This window comes from Chlamydomonas reinhardtii, chromosome 10 (assembly GCF_000002595.2).
Source record: "Chlamydomonas reinhardtii strain CC-503 cw92 mt+ chromosome 10, whole genome shotgun sequence".
In the NCBI taxonomy this organism is placed as follows: domain Eukaryota; kingdom Viridiplantae; phylum Chlorophyta; class Chlorophyceae; order Chlamydomonadales; family Chlamydomonadaceae; genus Chlamydomonas; species Chlamydomonas reinhardtii.
In genome coordinates this window covers 1,738,947-1,762,137 of record NC_057013.1, presented here as the reverse complement: position 1 = coordinate 1,762,137, position 23,191 = coordinate 1,738,947, and the positions used below count along the sequence as shown (strand labels likewise).

The window sequence follows — 23,191 nt, the reverse complement described above, 5'->3', positions numbered from 1 at the left end:
CCTGGCCTGCTGTAGGACAGCGTAGGAGCGGTTGTCGAGCGCCGGAAGACAGGATGACATTGCTGCTGCGCTAGGGGGCGCCTGGGTGGTACCGGTACTGGTGCAAGAGCGCGAGCGGTGACTGTGCACCGTACATACGTGTGCGTGGCCCAACTCATGTGCTGTACAGTACACCTGTAACGCATCACGGATCAGCTGGATGGCGCGGTGGCTGTGGCTCCGTACTGCCAAGAGGCCAGGAGGCGCTACCGTGTGACAGGTTACAGTGTGTGCCAGAATATGGGCACAGCCCTGACGCCACGTTGCTCAAGCAGCTTCTCTCAACCCCAGCTGTGATAACACATTCATCGACAACCTCTGGAACACGCCTCCCCGGCTCCAAAGGCAGGCGACCAACTCAGCCCCTGCGGCCGGCTCCAGGCACCGCACTGCCCGGCCGTGACGGCGTGCCCACCAGCTTAGTCACGCTCACCTCCAATCCCGCCGGCCCCGGCGCAGGCCCCACCAGCATCACCGGCCGACGCTGCTGCTGCTGGTGCTGGTATTGTGAGGCATCGCCGCGCGGCGACCCTGTGATGCCCAGCGACCCCGTCGGCGACGTCGGCATCGAGCCCGTCTCCAGAATGCCTTCACCTTGCACGCCCGCATCCGGCAACCCCACACCCACACCCGCGCCCAAGCTGTGGCTGTAGACGCTGCCTCCCGCACCGCTTGTCCGAACCACAGGGGAGCGGCCGCCACTCGCGGCTGCAGTCACTACTGGGGAGCCCAAACCGGCGGCGGCGGCAGACTGGGGACCCACGCCCCCACGTGCAGCGTAGGTAGCTGCAGAGGGAGGGCGCGCACCGGAGGCACCCACACCCCGCCGGGCTGGGCTGGGCGCCGCCCCAACGCCCAGCCCCACACCGCTGCCGTCCATGTCCACGCCGGCCGCGCCCTGCTGCTGCTGCGGCTGCTGTTGCATCCCAGCAGCGCCTGCAGCTCCACCCGACGGCGCTACCATCATCATCGCCTGCGGCCGCAGCCGCCCCGCCGTACCCGGCCTAATCAGGCTTGGCGAGCTCCCACCCATCCCAGCCGCCGCCGCCGCCGCCATGCTCGCATGCGTAGGGACCGCCGCCGGCGCATGCCCCGTCGCCGCCGGCGCCTGCCCGCCACGCAGCCCGCCCACCGCGGCGGCGCCTTGCGGCACCGTCACGCCGCCGGCGCCCGGCGCGACGGCGCCGCCGGCGCCTGGGCCGTGTGTGGCTGTGACGGACTGCAGCATGAGTGGGAACTCCAGGCTGTGCACCAGGTCGGGCGCCACGGAGCGCAGCGCGGCCAGGGTGCGGCGGAGCGCCTCGTTCTCCTGCCGCACCGAGTCATGGCTGGAGCGCAGCTCCTCGTACCTGATGACGGTAGTGGCGGTGGTGGTGGTGGTGGTGGTGGTGGTGGTGGCAGAGATAAGCGTGATAGAGAGACAACGGTTATGTTTCTGGTGAAGGAGTTAGACAGGGGGCGTGTTTCTGGGTGGTGTCCAACTGTGTCGTGTCGGTTGTATGTACCGTATAACGCAACCCGCCGCCCCTGCAAGCAAGCACGCAAGCGCCCACAGCCCCCGCCCCCCCTGCCGCCGCGCTGCCGCGCACCTGCGCGACAGAATGTCTGCCTGCACCGGGCTCAACGCCGAGCGCCCGTACATCATACTCGCGCCGCCACCGCCTCCTCCTGCCCCCGCGCCGCCACCGCCGCCACCACCGCCGCCGCCACCGCCCATGAGCACCGCCTGCCCCGCCGGCGACTGCGCCAGTGCCATGTATTGCTGCTCCAGCTTTAGAAGGCGCTCAAAGACGTCGTTCTTCACCAGCCGCTCGTTAGCCAGCAGCGACTTGAGGTGCGAAATCTGTGTGCGGAGTTTATGCGTATGTTTATAATGTGACATACGAACAAAAGGAGCGTGAAAGAGCCTGACTCGTAAGGGATCCCACGGAATCGTAATGCCTTTGACAGGGGGTAATGAACGGAAATCCTTGCAAGTAGCATGAACTTCAACCCAGCATAGCACCGTAGGGGTTTCACCGCCCGCTTACCTCATGCTGCATCTGGCGCCGCTCCATCTCCCACTGCTCCCGGATAGCCTCTAGCTCCGCATCACTGGCCAGGCCGCCGCCGCCGGCGCCACCGCCGCCGCCTGCAGAGCCGCTGCGCCCGCCCCGGCCGCCTCGCCCGCCTGCCGCGTCGCCCTGCTGCATCTGCTGCTGCAGCTGCTGCTTGTCGCGGTGCACTGCCATGACCTGCACAGCACACAGCACACACAGCACGAAGCGGCGCAGCGCATCAGTGGATCCCGACCAAATCGGGAGTCGGGCAAGCATGCCGCAGCCGTTTGCAGCCCTCGAAAGAGCCGCGACAAATCGATGCCCGAGTCATCTACCGTGCGTAATCGCGCACTGCACGTGCACAAATGTGTACCTCCTTGTGCACTTGCGATTGACATGCACATACGCACACGCGCAAACACTCGCACATGGTCACACCTGTGTGCCCAGGTGCGCCATGAGCCCCTGCTTGCTGTTGACCCACTCCAGCCAGGCCTCGCGGTGCTTGGTCATGTCTGCCATCTGTGCCACGTGTCAGCATCGCCCGTGGAGGGGGGGGTTACATTCATGATTATTCAAGAAGTGAATGCGTAGTACGGTATAGCAGGGGGGAGGTTTGGGCACGCAGCAGGCCGAGCGTGAGGGAGGGTAGTAGGCACGCCCACACCTTGCTCACTCAACCGCCAACCCACCCCGCCGTACTTGGTTTGGCCTCACCTACCACCCTGGCGCCCTCTCTCACACCCACACGCCCGCACCCATACATACGCCCACTGCCTTACAAACTCCTCCCCGTATAACCCCGCACCGTTGCAGTCACACCCAACACGCACCCTCACACCCACAAACCCACCCGCCCATGCCGCGCTCACCCTCATCTTGAGCGCCTCAATGCGCGGCGCCGTTGTCACCTTCCACTTGAGCAGCTTCTTGTTGGAGGCCAGCGCGTGGCGCAGGTCGGAGGCATTGCGGGCGGCGCCAGCCGACACGGCCTCCAGGTCAGCCTGGGGCGGCACAAGGTAGTGTTGCGTGCGTGTGTGTGTGTGTGTGTGTGTGTGTGTGTGTGTGTGTGTGTGTGTGTGTGTGTGTGTGTGTGTGTGTGTGTGTGTGTGTGTGTGTGTTAAAAAACGAAACGAAAGCCCGCCCAACGACGCGACGGAGTTACTTACCGATACCCACCATTTTACCGAGCGTTGCGTGACTGTCGTGACCCAGGTAGTCATACTTACCCGCGATAAGCCTGGAACCCCACGGGCGACCATTCGGCCTGACCCCGCGATGCACCTGTATGCGTCCATGCTCCGCACCCTGGGCGCGCTAAACAACGTTTACCCAGCACGCCTAATTCCCGGATTCCCGCCCGCTGGTCGTGTGTGTGTGTGTGTGTGTGTGTGTTGTCTATGGGCGGCCAGTTGCGGGGTAGAGGGTTGTGGCTCCTAGCTCCTTGCCCCTCCGGACCCTTCCTCCGCCCACCTGTGTTGCCTTGAGCTGTGTGCCCAGCTGCTCCAGAGCCAGCTCGCTCCGCTCCCGCGCCTCCCACAGCTCCGCCTCCAGACCCTCGGCCCGACCGCGGGCGGCAGCTACCTGGCAGCGACACGTGGCATGTGGAGGTGTGGTGTGTGGAGGTGTGGTGTGTGGAGGTGTGGTGTGTGGAGGTGTGGTGGGCCAGAAGGAGAAGAGGTGAGTTGGGTGGGAAGCAGGCAGGAGCAGCAGCCGCGTGAGCAGCCGCGTTGGCAGCTGCGTGAACGTCTAGCGTGCACGGGTCTTGTAGTTGCGGGTGGTAGGTTGCTGGCGGTGGTGCAAGCGGCTTCTGGACAGCGGTACGGATACTCATGAACGAAAGCGCACGCATGGGATGGGCCGTATGCGGCGCGCACGTATGCTCTCTCTCGCACCTCTGTGAGACAGGCGGTGAGGAAGGCCGCGGACCTCATTTTGAACCAGGCCTGCACCTTGCTGATGGCGCGTTGGAGGTCCAGGATCTCAGTCTGTGTGCAAGAGGACACAGGGGGGGGCGCAGGAAGGAGGGCCTGATGAGTGGCTGTGGTGGTTGAAGGTGGCGGGTCCGCAGGCGCTTGCATGGGCCTTTCATGTCTAGGGTATGCATGTAGGCCAAACGCCAAATGCATGTGGCTATACACACCGCATTATCACATCACCATCACACCACACCACATCACCATCACGCCGCCCCACACCAGGGGCCTGCGGCCGCACCTGGGACTCCTCCAGCTGACGCTCCAGCGCCAGCATGCGCCCCACCTGCGTGTGCACACACATACACACACCTTTGCTTGTGGGATGCCCCTTCCGAGGATTGACACGCAAACATGCAGTCGCTGCACACGTATGCGCACGTGTCATATGGCTAGAATACGGCACCTTACGACCTGTCCTGTCGTACAACCCGGTTTTGCCCCGTCGTACCTCATCCGTCATCTTCATGCTTCCATTGTTAAACGCCCGATTGAGCGTCTCACGCCGGACCTGTGTCGGGGTGCCCGGATCAGCAGGTGCTTAGTTTGGACCAATGGCCACGGCTGTAAGTAACACCAGACTTGAAGCAGGCGACTCAACGCCTCGCCCTACGCCGCTGCTGCTGTGGCAACTCTTCGGGCCCGCTCTCCCCGTGAGCCCACCTCGATGAGCGCCTCCAGGGCTGCCTTCTGGAGCTCACTGCGCATGATGGACGAGTTGGTCCTGCACGGCAGAGAGAGAGTGTGTGTGTGTTGTGTGTTGTGTTGTGTGTTGTGTTATGCTGGTGTGTTGTGTTATGTGTGTCGTATGGTGTTAGCACGCAGCGCGGTGCACGTGTAACTGCATGATGTCCGTGGATGTCCGTGTATCCTCCACACGCATCTCGACTCAGCTACTGCCCATGCAACCGTACGGCCTCAACTGGCACATTCCCCACCGCATCAGCCGGCCTCCTCCCCTTGCCTCCGCCCCCCTTGCCTCCGCTCCCCGCCCCCTCACCTCGCCACAATGAGCTGGTTGTTCAGGTCGTCAATGTGCGCCGCGTACTGCTTCTGCGCCGCCACGAACGCCGCCTCCATGGCGCCGCGCGAGTCCTCCCCCGCCCTCAGCGCCTGGCGCCGCGCCTGGCTCAGCTCCAGCAGCAGCGACATGGCCCGGTCAACCACCTGGCGGTTGTTGGGTGGGGTGGGGTGGGATTGTGGGGTGGCGGAGTGGGGTGGGGTTGTGGGGTGGCGGAGTGGGGTTGCAAGGATTGGTACAGAGAAGGGTAGCGTGGTAGACAGCAGGTGTGGTGTTGTGCGTACCGATGACCGCCGGCGTCCATAGGTCCAGCGCCAGAGCTCGCCGTGGCGTCCCGTTTTGGGGTGGGGTACCGTACTTTTACTCCCAATATTAATACCAGACCGATGACGGGATCAAAGGAATGGTGGAATGGCGTTCTTGCTTTTTGGGGCGGGGGTGGGTGAGGTGTATGCCAGAGCCGAACGAACTTTCAAAACGACAAGGTAGATGGAATGGTGGCGGCGGAATGGAGCATGGCGAGGTGTAGGGTAGGAGGGAGGCTGGCTGGCGGCTGGAGGCTAGTCAGTTCGTAGGAGCTCAACAGGACCCAGCCGGGGGAATGGTGGCAGCACGGGCGGCTGGGTCGGCCCCGCTTGCTCACTCGCACCTCCCAACTCCTCACACCCAGGCAAGCACCTCGGACCCCTTCTCTCTAGCGCCTGCCGCGCTCACCTGGGTTTCCACCTTGATGGCGTGTCGGCGCATGAACGTGTCATTGTCGTACGCCAGCCCCGCCACCGCCCCCGTCAGCTCGTCAGCCACCCGGCCCATGGCCGCCCGCTCCCGCGCCGCCGCCGCCGCGGCCGCCGCCGCACCCGCACGCGCAGAGGCGGTGAGGGTGGTCGCGGCCTCACTCAGCCAGCGTGTGAGCTCGTCTGCGTGGGCGTGGGCGTCACGAGGTCACGAGCGAGCGCGGCGAGTCCGGGCCGTGCGGCGCAGGAGCACAGGGCCGGGCAGGAGAGACCCGATCGCGCGCTGGCCCACAACGTAAGTCAGCATTGATTATTATCGTTTACAACGGTACTGATTGCCGCTGAAGTATTGAGGAAAGAGTGCGACTCACCCATGCTGAGCTCCACGACGGCATCATTGCCGGTGGGGCCGCCGCGCCGCTGCCGCGCCATCAGCTTGCGGGCCAGGCCGCCCAGTGCCGCCGCCGGCAGTGCGTGCGGGTGCAGCAAGCCGCCGCCGGCCTCGCCACTGACACTGGCGGAGGCGGCGGCTGCGACCGCGCGCAGACCTGCGAGCGCAGACACAGCAGTGTGGAACGGCGGCTCGCTCAGCAAGGCACGCCCGCACGGCTCGTGGTCCCAACTACAAGGTAGCAGTGCGCCCATACGCCTCTGGTGTTCTACTCAACCACCCTACCACCACCTCCACCACCACCACCACCACCACCACAACAACTGCAACCGACCGCCGCCACAACCGACCGCCGCCACCCACCCGCTAGCTGCGTGCAGTCCTGGTGCAGCCGCAACAGCGCCACCTGCACCGCCTGCAGGTCCAGCTGTTGCTTGCACACCGCCACACAGCCCTCCAGCTGCCGCGCCTCGCCGCACAGCCACACGGGGCTGGCAGCCAGCCAGTGCGGCTTGCCCTCCTGACCCGCGTCGCGACCGGCGCCGCCGCCGCCGCCGGCGTCGTCGTCGTGGCTGCCGGCGCGCGCGGCGGCCTTGGCGGCGAGTTGGCGCTCCGCCGCCGCCACCAGAGACTTGGCCTGCAGCAAAGAGAACATCAGGACAACGAGCAAATGAGCACGTCAGAAGTTTCTTGACGCTTTGCTTGTGTTGTTGAGAATGAGGTGGCTAGACGCATGACACACACTTTGCACAAGCACGCAGCACAGCCGGGAGGGCAACGCGACGCCGCCAGCTGCCTCCAGCTGCCTTCCACCCGCGCTTGCACTGCTGGCTCGCTCCACACCCGTACGGTACGGCACACTTGTAAAGAGCACGAGAAAAACAACGTGCGTGCCGCCGCACCTGCGCCGTGACCTTTGCGGCGTAGGCTGTCTGCAGCGCCGCCACCGCGGCAGGCGGCGGCGCCAGGCTGCACAGCAGCGGCGGCGCCGGCGAGTGGTAGCGGCGAAGGAAGACGCACACATGCGGCGGCGCGAAGGGGAAGGCCTCGGGCGACTCCATCAGCAGCGAGCGCCAGGCCAGTGCGTCGCGCAGCCTGGTGGAAACACGGTGTGTTTGGCTCTGTTATGCATGCCTAGTAACACCGGCACGATGCGAAACCCAGGCGTTGTCGAGGTGTGCACAACGACTCCCAGGTGGCACGTTTGTATTCCGTATGCATGCGTGACTTGCAACCATACCGACGGTTCATCTTCCCCCTACGGGCCTGCGGCTCGCCCACAGCTCCACTCCACGCCCGTCCTCCACGCCCGTCCCCCACGACAGATATGTCCTCCACGCCCGCCCGCCACGACAGATAGGTCCTCCACGCCCGTCCTCCACGCACCTGTCGTGCACCCACATCCCCGCCACAAAGTACTCGGACAGCGCCATCACGTCGTGCGGCGCCGTGGCCGCCGGCACCCGGCACTCCGCCAGGCAGCGCTCCTGCGCCAACGCCAGCCGCGCCGCCTCGTTGTGCACAGCCAGTCGGTCGGCGTCGGGCAGGCGCAGCGCGAAGGCGGCGGGGAAGGCCGGCAGCGCGGAGGGCGGCGGCGCGGGCGCGCCGCGGGCGGCGTCCTCCGCGGGCGTGGCCACGGCAGCGGCGCTGCGGGCCAGGCTGTGCTCCAGCGCCCCTGTGGTAGGGGCGGCCATGGTGTGGAGTCGAGCGGTGGGGGTGGTTTAATGGATGCGGGATTGTGTAGTTAAGGACACCAACTACCAGTATGGACATAGGCGCGTCAAACACCGGTGGGTTGGACAAAGCCACCGAGTGAGCAAGCAATCCGAGCACGCCAGGAGGCCGCATAGCATGTACGGTGCTTCCCTAGACTCTCTGTCCCTCAACCCACCTGCCAGGTACCACGACTGTTTCTTGCCGGGCCCCGCCGCCAGCAAGTTGTCCCGCGCCCTCGCCACCGCCAGGATGCGGCAGGTCGCCGCCACCGCCAGCTCGCGCCGCAGGGCGCCGATGACCTCGTCAGCCGGCTGGGTGGGCTGAGGCGCCGGCGAGGCTGCACCTGGGGGCGGCTTGGCCCCTGCGGAACACAGCGATACATACGAAGGGGACACGAGTGAGAGCCGGCGCGGTCAGCGTCACCGTACGAAGCATACAATGAGACGGAGGAACCCCGGCAAAGCGGGGGCCTCCCGGACTCCTCACTTCCTGCAGAGCGCGCACGCCTCTCGCCCTAACCAAAGCCCCGCCGCGCTCCCTCGTGCTGCGCTCCCTGCGCACCCACCTGCCCCCACCGCCGGCCTGTGCAGGTACTGCAGCCGCGCCTGCAGCTTCACCAGGTCCGCCGCCAGCAGCGCGCCGGGCAGGAAGGAGCAGCCGGCGGCCAGCATGCGCACCTGGTGTGTGTGTGTGTGTGTGTGTGTGTGTGTGTGTGTGTGTGTGTGTGTGTGTGTGTGTGTGTGTGTGTGTGTGTGTGGTTGGTAGTTCCGGAGGAAATGAGGGAGAGGGACGGAGGACCAAAGGGGGAAGCAAGCATTGCGGTCACATGTCACACAGTCAGAACCATGCAACAGCCAATCGTTCCGGACGGCATCATTATGTCCCCACCACCCTACGCCCTTGTGCGCCACCCACCTCTGACTGCTGGTACAGCTGGGTGCGTGTGGGGCCGGCGGGGTTGTAGCTGACGGCGGCGGCGGGCGGCACGCCGGTGCGTGTCAGCGGCGCCAGACCCGACGTCTGGCCGCTCACGTCGCCGCCCGCCGCCAGCAACGCCGAGGGCGCCAGCAGCCCAGCCGTGAAGATGAAGTGCCTGTGCGGTCGGGCGGTTGGTGTTTCACATGCGTTATTGTGTGCACTTGCTTCCGCAAACCCAGAAAACGGGAAACGCCTGCGCATTCTCCTGCACGCGCGTGTCTGTATCTAATAGAAGCACAGGGAGAGAGGGTCGACAGCCCCCATAGCCCGTAATCTCGCCCGCCCATCCACCCACCTGACCACCTCGTTCACGAGTCCCGCCACTGCCACGCCCTTCTCCACCGCCGCCAGGCCGCCGGGGCCGGGCGGGTAGTACAGCGAGGCCCCGTGCAGGACGTCCCACTGCCCCGGCAGCCCCCACAGAGACTCCAGCCGTACAACGGCGCCCGCAGCGTTGGTGGCGGCGGCCGCCGCGGTCGCGGCGGCGGCGGCGTTGGCCTGCATGTGTTTCCGGGGCGCGTTGCCGGGGGGCGTTGTTGGGTTATGATACGTAAATGTGCGGGGGACTGAATGAAACGTCCAGCCTGACCGCGACCTAGAGTTCCAGGCTTTGCACGTGGCGTGAAGCGCTGCTGATTCATTTGTGCCGGTACTTTGACGCGGCAGAGGCTCGACCCAGAGGCTCGACACCGGCCCAGCACTGAGACGCACCTGCTTGCTGGTACCGGCACCGGTACCGGCGGCGGCGGCGGCGGCGGGTGGCGGCGGCGGCAGCTGCACGAAGCCAATGGCTGGCGGCGGCCCCACCGCGGGCGCGGCCGGGGCCCAGTCCATGGGGTCGGGGTCTCCCGGCTTGTCGGCCAGCTGAAACATGATGTTCTGTGACAGGGCCAAAGGCGACACAGCCTCAGTCAGTCCAACTGTCATCATGTCATGGTTGGCGTGTTTGAAGAAGCACACACCGTACGGCATGCCGGCCAACCCCGCGTCAGCACTTCATACTTATTCACTCCGTCCGTTCTCTACATGAACAGCTACCCCCACGGACTGCCCCCCTCCCAAAGGCTAAATGGGCTGCGGCCGCTACCACAGTACAGCACCGCTGCCCCGGCTGCCCCGGCACCCCACCCCGACACACACGTGCCGGCCCGCCCCCACCTGCCACAGGGGTGCGTACTCCAGCACCGCCGCCCTCAGCGCCGCCTGCCCCTCCGGCCCCTGGAACAGCGGCCCGCGGTCCTCGCGCGGCGTCAGCAACTGCCCGTCGGCGTCGTACCGGATACCCCAGTCCGCACCGTAGCCGCCTGCAGAGAAGGGGAGAGGTAGATGGGGTAGGGGTTTCCATGCATGATTAATTGCGGGATTCCATATATGATTGAAGGGGTTCGTGGGGTTGCAAGGTCCAAAAACATTGGGTACGGGATACAAGCAGAGGAATCAGGGGACAGCAAGTAAAATATCAGGGTAAATAGGATAGGGGGTTGGAGATACCAGCCCAAAATAAACCGAACCGAAGGGGGTAGGGGGTTGCGTTCATGGAGCACGGAGTAACTGGATCAGAAATTGGTAAAATGGTGGTGGCGGGGAAGGGGTGGGGAGAAGTGTTGAGTGGTGGTGTGGTGTGGTATAATTAGTGGCAGCAGGTCGGGTGTCGACGCACCTGGGTACTGCAGAGGTATTGCCAAGCCACGCCAATGCCACTGCCCGTACTGCAACGACACGACCACCTTATGCCCCCCTCCTCGCCCTTGCTCGCCCCCTTTCCCATCCCTCCACCACCACCACCACCACCACCACCACCACCACCACCACCACCACCACCACCACCATTCCAACCGCACACCTGTGCCGCCCAGCACCAGCACCGCCAGCTCGCGCACCGCCGCCGCCAGCTGCGTGCGAGCCGCCGCCGGCAGCAGCTCCCCGAGGAAGGCGGCGGCGTAGGCGGACTCGGTGTCGGCGCGCACAGCCGCCTCCACCTCGGGACCCAGGGGGCCACCGCCGCCACCGCCGCCCTTGGCACGTACCAGGCCCTGCACGTAGGTGCGCCGCGCCTGTGTGCGTGCGAGAGGGAGCGAGAGGGATTTCGGGTGCGGGATTAAGTTACTGTGTTGGGCATAAGAAGGGGCGGGGCGGACTAAGTTACTATGTTGGGCGTGAGAAGGTGAGGGGCGGAGGAAGTTCTTGTGTTGGGCATGAGAAGGCGAGAGGCCAGAAGATTGCGAGGTGGAGGTTGTCCTTGTTTGCAATCGCAGCCCACACACGGAGCCACCCGTACGGCACAGACCCCATAGCCCCAGTACGGTACCCACCCACCCTGCAGGCAGCTGAACCTGTAGCCCTTTCCGTGCTCGCCCACACCCGCACCCGCCCACGCACCCGCCCACGCACCCGCCCACGCACCCACACCCGCACCGACCCACGCCGACGCACACCTGCACCCGCAGCCGCAGCTTTATCTCGTTCACGTCCAGGTACAGCGCCCCCGCCGCCGCCGTCAGCGCACGCCGCCGCTGCCGCAGGTCCTCCAGAGACCGCTCGTCTAGGCCCGCCCGCGCCGCGGCACCGGCCGGACCACGCTGCGAGCCGGCGCGGCGGGAGGAGGCACTGGCGCCGCTGCTGCGCCTGTGTGTGTAGCACGTTTCGGGCAGGGAAAGCGGTCCAAAAAGTTGTTTATGCGGACAAAAGAGTGATCAGGGATCACAGGAGAGCGCCCGCACCTCCCAACCTCGCACACAAATCGCCTCATCCCTCCACCTCAGAGCAAGGTCACGGCCGCCACCACGCCCTCCTACTCAAGCGCACCTCTGCTTCTGGTACTCGTCCAGCTTCTCTCCGGGCGGCTCGCGCATCAGCGGCGGCGGCGGCTCGCGGCGGCCGTCGTCCGGGTGGGCCCCCGGCGGCCGCTCGGGCGGGTTGAGCGGGTGCAGCGCGGGGGCGTAGGCGCCTGGCGGGCCGCCCACCACCACGTCCATGGCCTGAAGGGCAGCGGGCGCGGGGGTCGTAGATACCAGCCCAAGAGGAGGGGTACTGGTATAGGGTGCCGCCACCCCCGATCGCCCCGCCCGCCCTTGATGAAACTGAACTTGATCAAGTGACTCCGTCCTCATGGATGGCTACTCCCCCCTCCTGTCGCTGGTACTAATTGAGAATGGTAGAGACAACCCCCACCCCACCCCTCCGCCTGGGCTGATATATTTACAACCTCCCCTCCCCCACCTTGTCGTCCGCCACTCCCTCCATGGCCGCCATGCGCCACATGAGCACTCGCCGCCGCCGGTCCAGTTTGCGGATGATGCCGTCCAGGAGCACCTGTGGGGTGTGTGCGAGTGTGTGCGTGTGTGTACGTGTGTGTGTGTGTGTGTGTTTTAGGAAAGCACAAAGGAAAAGGTGTGTGTGTGTGTGTGTGTGTGTGTGTGTGTGTGTGTGTGTGAATGTGTGTTGGTGGGATGGGCGTGCGAGGCTGTGCGTGGCAGTCGAGGAGGACTGGCCTGAGGTGCCTCCGCGTCTGAGCGTTCACTGCTCTTGATGATGCGAATGAGACCAGCGATTCCGGCAGTTGGAACATGACACGCCAAGCTACGTTGGTCCCGCACGAACCCGGAGCCGCGTCTCCCCACGTCCCCGCCACACCCCCACGAACAAACCCCAATCACCCACGCGCCCCCCCATTGCCACGCCCCCGACTGTTTCCTTACGGGACTGGTACAGAGTTAGCCCCCACGCCCCCCCCCCCCACACGCGCCCCCCACCCCCCCACGCCCCCACACCTGGTTGTGCCGAATGGACACCTCTAGCACCACCGCCCGCAGCGCCTGCGCCCGCACCGCCGCCGGCAGGCAGGCGTGGGCGGCGTCGCCGCGGCGCAGCATGGCACGCAGCCCGCCCAGCGAGTGTGCGTTCAGCAGCTCGGCGGGGGCGGTGGAGAATTCGGCCAGCGCCAGAGGGGGGCAGCGCCACACGCCGCCCAGCGCGCCGCCCGTGCCCACAGCCAGCATCAGGACTGCGAGGGTGACGAATTGATGAATGACGAATGCGTGGTGGATGGTGAGTGCTTCACAGAGCACGAAGGGAAGCGACACGTTGCACGCGTATGTGTGCATGCGTGTTTGTGTCCACCGGCAACAGGTGGAACATGCGCATGGATGGAGAGAAAGGCTTGCGGTAGCGGAGGAGGACCCTGTGCTGTGCTGTGCTGCGCTGTGCTGTGTTCCGGCCCGGCTTACTCTTGTTTGCGCCCGCACCAACAGCCAGCGACGACTCATCCTGCGCCTCGGCCTCCTCCTCCTCTTCCTCCTCCTCCTCTTCCTCCGCCTCCTCTTCATCCTCGTCCTCGTCATCCTGGGTCGGACCGCCACCGCGCCGGCCGCCATGGCCGCCGCCTCCGCCGCCCTTGCGGCCGCCTCCGCCGCCACCGCCTCCGCCGCGTCGCACCTTGGGTGCCACCGCCCCCGCCGCGACCTCCGGGTTGCCGCCGGGGCCGGCCACGCCCGGCGGATCCATTTCCGACGGCTCACACATCTGCAGCCAGACAGACAGGAAACAAAAACACACACATGCACGCACCGGATTTCTGCCTGCTTGGTCGGGGGCCTCTCATCAACGCAGCAGCGACGACGCAGCCTGGACTTACGGGTTACGGTCCAGTGTGCATGTGTGCGTGCCGATGACCCCACACGCCGCCGCCGTTCTGCCCGTCCCCCCCCCCGTTTTCGTTGGTTTTGGTTTAGTTTGGGCTGGTATTTACAACCCCCCCCATGGCCTATCAGCAGTACCCTGTAACCCACATCCCACACAACGCTGTAACCCATTCACAACGGCCCCCGTTTGGTTCACTTTAGGCTGGTATCTACAGCCCCCCAAAAAAACTCGGGCATGTACCCCCCCCCCCAACCCCATCCCCCTCACGCTCCGCCCCCACCTGCACCACCTCGCTCAGCAGCTCGGCCTTGAGCGCGTTGCCCTGCGCGTCTATCTGCCCCCAGTCGATGCCGAACAGCTCCGGATGCGCCACCCGGCGGCCCAGCGCGCGCGCCTGCACCACCCCCACCAGCCACAGCAGCTCGCCGCGGTAGAGGTGGCGGATGAGGGCCTCCTTGTTCAGGAACACCTCCAGGGCGGCGCGGGGCGGAGTGCCCTCCTCCAGGGCCGTGGCGCGCAGGACCTGCGGAAAAGGGGAGAGGGGGCATGGAGCTTCTAAGGTGGTTTGAAGGATATGCAGGGGTCGCGACCATGTTTCCTCGTGTTCTCTGGTACTGGTCACCAGTGATATGAGGACACAGGCCGCCAAAAGACGTGGCAGCAACAACTTTGGTTTGGTACCACCGCCCTGCTAGAAGCGGGCCCCCCCGTGGGTGGGTGCGGGCGGCTGCGGGCGGCCGGGGACAGGGACAGGGCTCCAGCTGGGGGGGGGGAAGCCTTGACCACCGGCGCACCTCTGCATTGTCGGCCACGTGCGACGCGCACAGCCAGTTGCCCCGCAGTAGGGGGGCGTCGGGGTGCAGGTCGCGCTTGCCGCGGGCGCCGTCGTACATGGAGTCCTTGGGCTGCCGCTCCACGACGGCCTGGGCGCTGCGGAGAGGGGGGGGTTACATTCATGATTAGTTAAGGAAGGGGGGTGGGGAAACACATACAAATGGGAAGGCGAGGGGTGTGATGCGTGTGTGCGCCATACGCAGGTGCGCCTGCCCTCGGCAGGCTGACGTGACCTAGCACCATAACCACAACCGGTGCACCCCACTGCACCTTACCCTGCCCCATCGCATCCGTGGCACCCACCCGTGGCACCCACCCCGTGGCACCCTCATCCCGTTGATAATGTGATTCTGTTAGGGAACACAACTGGCACAGGTGCAACCCGCCGCGGCCCCTACCCCCAACCCGCCGCCCCCGCCGCCCCTACCCCCAACCCGCCGCCCCTACCGCCCCTACCCCCAACCCGCCCCCAAGAAGTTTTGGACTTGGCATGCACGAACCTCCACCCAACCACCCCCCTCGTGCTTTGGCTTCGACTCCCGGTTCGGCTCTAGCACCCCCCTCGCGCCTCATGCTGGCAATGGCGAAACCCCAAACCCTCCCCTCCCACCGGTGCGCCTCCTCCCGCAGCAGCAGCCCCATCTCCGTGACGCCGTACTGCAGTACGGCCCGCCGCAGGTCCGCCAGCTCCACATGGTGCCGCAGCTGGTGCAGGTCGGACAGCGCGGCGGCGGCGGCGCGCAGGGCGGCGGGCAGGCCGGCGGCGGCGGCGCCCACGGCGCCCAGCGCGGCGCCCTCCTGCATCAGCCCGCGCGAGCCCACCTGCAGGCAAAGATGAAAAGTGTGTGTTGGAAAACGAAACGTAATCTCGCCCAGATGACGATGCCCAGAATCGCACGTGCGTCTGCGTGCATGCATGGACTTCGAATGGGTGCAGCAGGCCCCTTCTCTTCCTCCCCCTCCTCCCTCCCCCACCTCCCCCTCCTCCCTCCTCCCTCCTCCCCCCTCCCCCTCCTCTTCCTCCCCTCTCCCCCCCCTCCCCCGCCTCCTCACCATGATGATGCTGCCGTACACAATGCCGGGGTTGTAGCCAGGCTTCCAAACCGACTCCACCTCACCCAGCAAGCCTCCTGCTCCTCCTCCCACCCCCGCCCCAGCCCAGCCGCCAGCCATGCCACTAGAACCCCCGCCGCCGCCGCCGCCGCCGCCGCCACTGACGCGTGCCGCCAGCAGCGCCGCCGCGCTGGCTGCCGCCGCCGCGGAGGTGTGCGCCGCCGCCAGGGCCTGCCGCTCGTGTCTCGCCACCAGGTTCGTCAGCTGCCCCGCCAGTGTGGCTTCCAGCTCCAGACCCAGAGTGTCAGCCAGGTAGCGCTCAGCGAAGTACCCGTCCTCTAGGGCCAGAGCCGGCCGCCTGCAAGAGTTTGCGCGTGTGTGTATAGCACCACGAAATGGAAACGAGACCAACGTGTGTATGTGTTGCAAAGCACCCGCAGTATGGTGTGTGCGTGTGCTCAAAAGTTTGCGAATGGATGATGTGCTTTTCTACGGCTGTGACAAACGTGCACGCGCGTGGGCATGCATGCGGCTGGATCCATGCCCGGAAGTCAAACCCATTGCGGAGCACATTTAGCGTCCTGGCCCAGCCTGGGCTGGCACGAGCTCGCCGAGCCCCACCATCCCAGCACACACGAACGCACCTGAAGCACAAGTCGATCATCTCCCTCCGGAGCTGCCGCCGCGCACCCAGCAGCTGCGGCTGCGGCGAGTTGGCGGACGCACGCGCCCAGCTCGTGCCGCCGCCGCCCTCCGCGCCGCCGCCGCCGCCGCCGCCGCCGCCCGCGCCCGCGCCCGCCGCCATGTCGGCATTGCAGCCGCCCCAAATGTCAGCTAGGCCCCAGCCGGAGGCGTGGCGGTAGGCCTGGTGGGATTGGGCAGCATGGGGGGTTGCAGCGGGCGTGGGGCACGCCACGTCAACCATGGCCCATGGCCCATGGCCCATCACGGGAGCTCGGGTACAACGGCAACGCAGCCTTCACCACCACAAGACACTACTACCTGCATATACATGATCTCCGGCCTGGATAGCAAGCACCACACACACACACACACACACACACGCACACGCACACGCACACACACACACACACACACACACACACACACACACACACACCTGGACATCCACAACATGCGTAAACCGTCGCTTTGCTGCATCGCATACACTGTCTTCGCGCTATGTCTTCCTTGTGCTCTTTAACACACACACCTGGAAGTACGCGAGCAGTGCCTTGTGCCGTGCCGCTGCGAACTGCGCCTCGCACTCCCACAGGTCTGCCACCACGCCCAGTCGGTCCACGGCAGCCAGCGGGTCGCCGGCGGCGGCGGCGGCGGCCGCGGCGGTGGCGGCGGCGCCCTGTGCCGTGCCCGTCACCGCCGCCGAGTGGGCCTGCGCGCGGGTGCAGCCAGGCCGGTGTCTCACGCTCCGTCTCGCGTTGTGCGTGGCACGCAGTGCACATACCTACCCGGTCATCCAGAAGATCAACGACCTGTACGTGCCTCCTCATGTCGCTACTGCTCCTCCCTCTCCCTCCTCCCTCCTCCCCCGCTCCTTACCTGCGCCGCGTACGCCTCCAGGTGGTATGTGGCCACCCGCAGCAGCTCCGCCTCCAGCGCCCGGAACCGCCCCACCGCCGCCCCGTGCAGCAGCCACCGCCCGTCCGGCCCCGCCCGCACCGCCACACCCGCCTCCACGTCCTCCACCCAACAATCCATCTCATCAACCAACTCCGCACCAACCGCCGCGTCAGCGGCTGCGCCGGCTACGCCGGCGGCTGGCGCCGCCGTCGGGCAGTCAGGCGCGCCGGGGGCGCCGGCGACGGTGCCGGCTGCGCCGTTGGCGAACACGAATGGGCAGGTGAAGTCTTTGGCGCCGGTGGTGGTGGGCGGGAAGCGCAGCGCCAGGCCCTCCTCCGCGGTCTCGTCTCGCAGCAGTTGCAGCTGCAGCGACACCATGGCATTGAGGTAGTGCAGTACCTGAGGGGCCCGGGGGGGGGGCAGGGGTTGGGGGGGGGGTATGTGCCCGGGCCCAATGAAATGGTCCCATCATCATCAGAATGGGGGCGGTAGAGCGGGGTTCGGGGTCATCACTTCCAACCCGACCATAAAGGAGGCGCCAAGGATGAGCAGCGAAGCGGGACAGCTTGTGCTCCTAAGTCCTAAGACACCACGGGCGGATTCGTCGCTGCCGAAAAAACGAGCCCAACCACGAGCCGTTGCTCTCGGCCTCGCCGCCCCGCCCCCGCCCCCGCCCCCGCCCCACACCTCCCGCTCACCCTCAGCTTGTTCCGCCTGCTGACCAGGTACCTGGCGATGTACAGCGCCTCCATGGTCTTGTCCTGCAGCCCATGACTCGCCCGCGCCTGGTTCGCAAGAGACAACGCCATACGCGCAACCCCCGCACCCCCCGCACCCCCCGCACCCCCCTTCCCGCCTGCGGCGGCAGCCGCCGCCGCCGCGGCGGCTGCGCCGCCGCCGTCCTCGGCGGCTGCGCCGCCGCTGGCTGAGCTGTCGTGCGGGGGCTGCTGCGACCAGCGGTCCACGTGTGCCTCCGCCAGGCTGCGCAGGCGGTCGTAGGCGGCTCGCTCGTCGGCTTCTTCCAGGAAGGCGTTCTCGGCCTTGAGCGCCTCATCCACCTGCGGCCGGGGCAGGCAGGCAGGCAGGCAGGCAGGTGGGACGTCCCCGCATGGCATGACTGCAGCGAGAATGAAAGGCAGGGGCGGACGTGCCTGGGCCGGCACAGCCCTGCCCCGGGGGGCCGCAGACCCCTGGCTGCACGCGTGTGCGCACGCACACGCATACACATGCGGGTACATGCAGCTGTGGGCACATGCAGGTGCAGTCACGTGCACAGCAGGCCCAGCCAGACGCAGCACATGCGCAAGCACGCGCACGCACCTGCAGCGGCAGGGTCCTGAGCACAGCCGCCCAGCCCGCCGATTCGTCTCCCTCCAGCGAGGGCGTCAGAGCGCCCAGCTCCTCCTCCAGCACGCGGACCAGGCGCACCTGCAGAACGAGGGGGAGGAGGGGGGGGGCGCCGCGGCCCGATGGCAAGCCCGATGTCAAAGCATCCCAGGCATAGGCAAAAGGTAGAGGAGGGGTTGGGGTCGTGGGTTGGGGTGTAGGCATGTGCAAATGTCCGGGCGTACGGTATATGCATGGGAGCTAACAAAGGAGTATCATTGAAGCGCATAAGAAAGACATGGCTGCAGCCACACCCGCACTCACACCCGCAGCCACCCCCACACAGAGTGGGCTGAGCGGCACAATGACCCACCTGGTCCCGCACAGAGCAGGTGGGGTCGTCCGCATATGGGTCCAGCTCGCTATCATCAGCCAACAGCGCCGCCGCCGCCGCCTCCCCTCCGCTGGCCCCGGCCGCACCCTCCGCTCCCGCGGACCCCTGCGCCTGCAGCCCCGCCGGCCCCGCCGCCGCCGCCGCCGCCGCCGCCGCCGCCGCTGCATCCGCAGGCTGGCCTTCTGCGGCACCGCTCAGGCTGGCTCCGGGCCAGCGGCGGCGGTGTCGGGCCATGAGCTTTGGCAGCATACGGCGTGCGTCGTAGGCTGCCTTGTGGTGTCGGGCGGAGTTGTCGGTGGCCAGGGTCATGGGCATGGACTCGGCAGAGCTGCTGGAGCCCTGTGGGGGCGAGGCGGCGGGCGCAGGTTGGATGGGGAGATGCACGTGACGTGACACAACATTGCGTCTGAGGCGGCTGGGGTGTCAGGCGGCCGCGAATCAAAGGCAAAGACCATGAGAACACCTACCCCTGCCCCAGCCTTACCTCAACCCCCACACCGGACCCCAGAAGAAATCGTCTTGCCGGCCTCGGCCAAACAACCGTACCCCCGACCATCCAAGCCCCACCTCTGACCCCTTCGGGCACCCTTCGCTTGGGCCTACCTACCACTCCACCTGGGACTGCTAAAACGAACCCCCGCATGTTTCCTTCCCTTGTGCTCCCTCACACACACACACACACACACACACACACACACACACACACACACACACACAGGGCATTAGGCGTGCTGGGTCAACGTTGTAGCGCGCCCAGGGCGCGGCGCATACAATGCATATGGGTGCCACTCGGGGTCAGGTCGTTCGTCGATCGCCCGAGGGGGGGTTCCAGGCTTTTTGCGGGTAAGTATGACTACCGGGGTCGACGCGGCTACAAGACGCTCGGTATCGGTAGGTATCCGTAAGTAACTCCGTCGCGCCGTCTGGGCGGGCTTCGTTTTGTTGTTTTCTTTTCAACACACACACACACACACACACACACACACACACACACACACACACACACACACACACACACACACACACACACACACACGGACAAGAAGGCGGCGGTGAGCTCGACTACGACCAGCGGGCGGGAATCTGGGAATTAGGCGCGCTGGGCAAACGTTGTTCAGCGCGCCCAGGCCGAGTGGTCGCCCGTGGGTATGACTACCTGGGTCACGACAGCCACGCTAAGCTCGGCAAATTGGTAGGTATCGGTAAGTAACTCCGGCGTCGTCTGGGCGGGCTTTCGTTTCTTTTTTAACACACACACACACATCACACACACACACACATCACACACACACACACATCACACACACACACACACACACACACACACACACACACACACACACACACACACACACACAGACGCGGACCCCCACCTGCGGCAGTAGCTCGTCGAGGTCCAGCCCGCCCATGAGCGCCTCCAGCGCCGCCTCCGACTCGGGGCCGCTGGTCACCACACGCGGCGGCAGCCTCAGGCCCACGCCCGCCGCGTGCTGGTCACGGCGCAGCGCGGCGCCTGCCACCTGAGTTAGACAAGCAACAGGGGAAAGGGCCGACACGTATTAGAAAAGCAAAAGGGGAAAGGGTCGACACGGTTTGCACGAGATGCGCAAGCAAGCAGTCAGCACCGTATCGCAAGCGGTGCAGGTGGGTATGCGAGAGACGGCACGTGGCATAGCGTGGCCATGCGCAGGGGCGTGGGACGCGACTTCCTCAGAAGATTCTCAAAAGATGAAGAAGGTAGCCGACACGCCTCCATCCGCCACTTTCACCGCTTCCCCTTGTCCTCGTCTTACGCATCCCTCCAGCGCCCCACACAGTACCAGTACCGCCCGAACCCAACACACACGCGCCCCTGCCCCGCCCGCTCACCTGCTCGTATATGGGGAAGCGGTGGTGGTGGCTGAGCGGCAGCAGGCGGATGCGGTCGAAGAAGCGCTCCGCCGCACGGCCCGCAGGCAGCCGCATGGCAGCCCAGTGCAGCGCAGCCCACCTGCAGCAGTTAGGCGTGATCGCAGGTCAGCAGCGTCGGGCGGCAGCGGCTCAGGGAGCACAGCGAACTGGGCACAGCGCAGCACGTGGCAGCCACGCTGTGCGGGAGCACACGATACGACATGCACTCCTTGACAGCAACCATACGGGCGCTGGCCTGATGCCTTCCAAACCCGCACCGCAGCCCCCGCAGCCCCAGCCCTGCCGCCCCAGCCCCCCTAAGCATTATCGCTGGGCTAGTATCTACATTGGGCTGGTATCCACAACTCCCCGCACCAGTCGCTGTCGTCCGCGGCCCTCAGTGATGTGAGGCGGCCCAGGCGGGCCGCTATGTCCGCGTCCGAGCGCTGCATGGCCTGTGCATGGGTGTGTTGGGGGCAGGCAGCGGCAGGGCACACATGCAGGCTCGGTGGGCTCGGGGACTTTGGGCCGACTACAATGGCCCAGCCAACAGACTGCGCCGGTCTTGGGTAGGGTAGCAGGGTGCCGCACAGCCTGTCCCAGCCCCTGCCGGGGCCACCCAGCCGCGACTCCCTCCCAGTAACCCGCCATCCGCCTGACCCAGCCGCCCGTCCTGCCCCGGCCTCCTGGCCTACCCCCCCCCCCCCCACACACACACACACACACACACACACACACACACACACACACACACACACACACACACACACACACACACACACACACACACACACACACACACACACACGCACACACACACACACACACACACACACACACACACACACACACACACACACACACACACACACACACACACACACACACACACACACACACACACACACACACACACACACACACACACACACACACACACACACACACACACACGCACCTGCAGGCACTGCCCCGCCGCCGCCAGCTCACGCTCGCACACACAGGGCCTCAGCTCGCCCTGGTAGGCGGAGCCGGCGTGGTCCAGCTGCTGCGTCCAGCCCTGCTGCGCTGCCGCCGAGCCCCGCGTCACCTCGACCGGCAACCTCTTGCCGCCGCCTCCCCCTGCACCGGCCCCACCAGCACCCCAGCCGCTGAGGGCGGCCCCAGTGCCGCCGCCGGCTCCGCCGCCCCCGCGGCCCATGACGACGTGGCTGAGGTGCTGCCGCCTCAGCGCCGCCACGTGCTTCAGCAGCTGCCGCTGCTCCACTGCCAGCTCGGCGCGGCGCGCGCGGAAGTGCCACGTCAGCGCGGTAGCGTCGGGCAGGCCTGTGTGTGTGTGTGTGTGTGTGTGTGTGTGTGTGTGTGTGTGTGTGTGCGTGTGTGTGTGCGTGTGCGTGTGCGTGTGTGTGTGTGTGTGTGTGTGTGTGTGTGTGTGTGTGTGTGTGTGTGTGTGTGTGAGTGTGTGTGTGCACGCAGGGGATGTGCGGCTTGGGGTATGAGTGTGGATTGGGCACGCGGGCGTGACGTCCGCATCCCCCGCCCACCCTCACCCCCTGGTCACAAGCCTAACATGCCCACGCTGCTAGACACTTGCCGTTGCTGGGCCAGCGTGGTTGCACGCCGTGCCCTGCCCGTCCCAGTCTCTGTCTGATCGATTGCCCCCCTCCACACAAACACACGTGCACACCGCCGCTCACCCGCCATGGGCTTGCCCGCGCCCTCCACCGCCGCCCGGCACGCCTCAGCCACCGAGGGCTGCGGCCGCCACTCCAGCCCCATACTCAGCTCCGACTGCAGCTCCCGCCGTTCCTTATCAATGCTGGCTGCGGTGACCGTGCCGCTGAAGATTGACGCCGGCAGCAGCGGTGCCGGGGCGCCGCCGTCTAGGGCGCCGCCGGATGCCGCCGGATCAGATTGAGCTGGGGTCGAGGGACTGGCAGCTGCCGCGTAGACGGAAGCGTCAGTCAGCACGCGACGTACGTCGTCGGTCTGCAGCTCGCGCCGCTGCGCGAGCAGCGTAAGCAAATGCTTGGCATAGCCATCCGCCTCGGGATGCCCCACGTAGGCGACGTGCCTGAGATGCAGCAGCAGACGATAGCGGTTATTAAGGGAGTACGGCGGTCACTGTCAGGGCTGGCGCTCGGCAGGGTGAAGGTGCAAGGGCCCCGGGGTGTGGGTGACACGGCGCCGCGGCTTGCAGCGTACGCTAACCTGTAGTTTACCCCTAGAGGCATCCCTTTGCATAAATTCTGGTCGCTGTGGCTGCCCTGATACCGCACGCGTCACGGAGTGACCGTGTACATGTGCAAGCGGAAGAGGTCTCCCAGACTTACCTGGCCGTGGGGCCTCCTCCGTCGCCCGCACCTCCTGACATTATAGCCTAAGGATATAATTTAGAGCATTAACAGCGCTTCCGGGCGCTACCCTTACCAGTTTGCTCTAAATTCTCAACGCGCTGAATTCCATTGTATTGAAATAGTTTGATGAATAGCCAGGTACAAGTAGTAAAGTTTAACCATCTCGAAACTCCTATGACAGGCTGTTTGCCAAGCGCCAAATTCGACAACGTCCATGGTGC

General features: G+C 65.9%; 1 protein-coding gene across 1 annotated transcript; it reads right to left on the bottom strand.

Moving 5' to 3' along the window:
* Positions 1-248: 248 nt before the first annotated feature.
* Positions 249-23,135, bottom strand: CHLRE_10g430700v5 (uncharacterized protein). The gene is made up of 44 exons (XM_043066640.1): positions 22,947-23,135; positions 22,311-22,687; positions 21,572-21,939; positions 20,989-21,068; positions 20,593-20,713; positions 20,097-20,243; positions 18,703-19,062; positions 18,324-18,431; positions 17,702-18,061; positions 16,983-17,402; positions 16,636-16,815; positions 16,067-16,287; positions 15,423-15,780; positions 14,980-15,191; positions 14,330-14,465; positions 13,816-14,058; positions 13,121-13,415; positions 12,665-12,897; positions 12,114-12,206; positions 11,700-11,872; positions 11,330-11,519; positions 10,738-10,948; positions 10,053-10,198; positions 9,606-9,773; positions 9,190-9,392; positions 8,832-9,009; positions 8,482-8,593; positions 8,092-8,277; positions 7,587-7,875; positions 7,103-7,295; positions 6,564-6,837; positions 6,181-6,357; positions 5,790-5,992; positions 5,055-5,221; positions 4,718-4,778; positions 4,506-4,565; positions 4,296-4,340; positions 3,974-4,066; positions 3,552-3,662; positions 2,951-3,082; positions 2,517-2,600; positions 2,070-2,273; positions 1,629-1,882; positions 249-1,388 (listed from the first exon to the last, which is right to left on the bottom strand). Exons 1-44 carry the CDS (start codon positions 22,985-22,987, stop codon positions 398-400), a joined length of 9,258 nt encoding a protein of 3,085 aa, XP_042920037.1. The 5' UTR covers positions 22,988-23,135; the 3' UTR covers positions 249-397.
* Positions 23,136-23,191: the final 56 nt, after the last annotated feature.

Coding starts and splice junctions, on each gene's coding strand:
- CHLRE_10g430700v5 (XM_043066640.1), bottom strand. CDS start 22,987: ATGTCAGGAGGTGCGGGCGACGGAGGAGGCCCCACGGCCAG. Junction 18,432..18,702: donor CCTGCTCTGTGCGGGACCAG/GTGGGTCATTGT, acceptor CTCGTTCTGCAG/GTGCGCCTGGTCCGCGTGCT. Junction 8,594..8,831: donor AGCTGTACCAGCAGTCAGAG/GTGGGTGGCGCA, acceptor CACACACACCAG/GTGCGCATGCTGGCCGCCGG.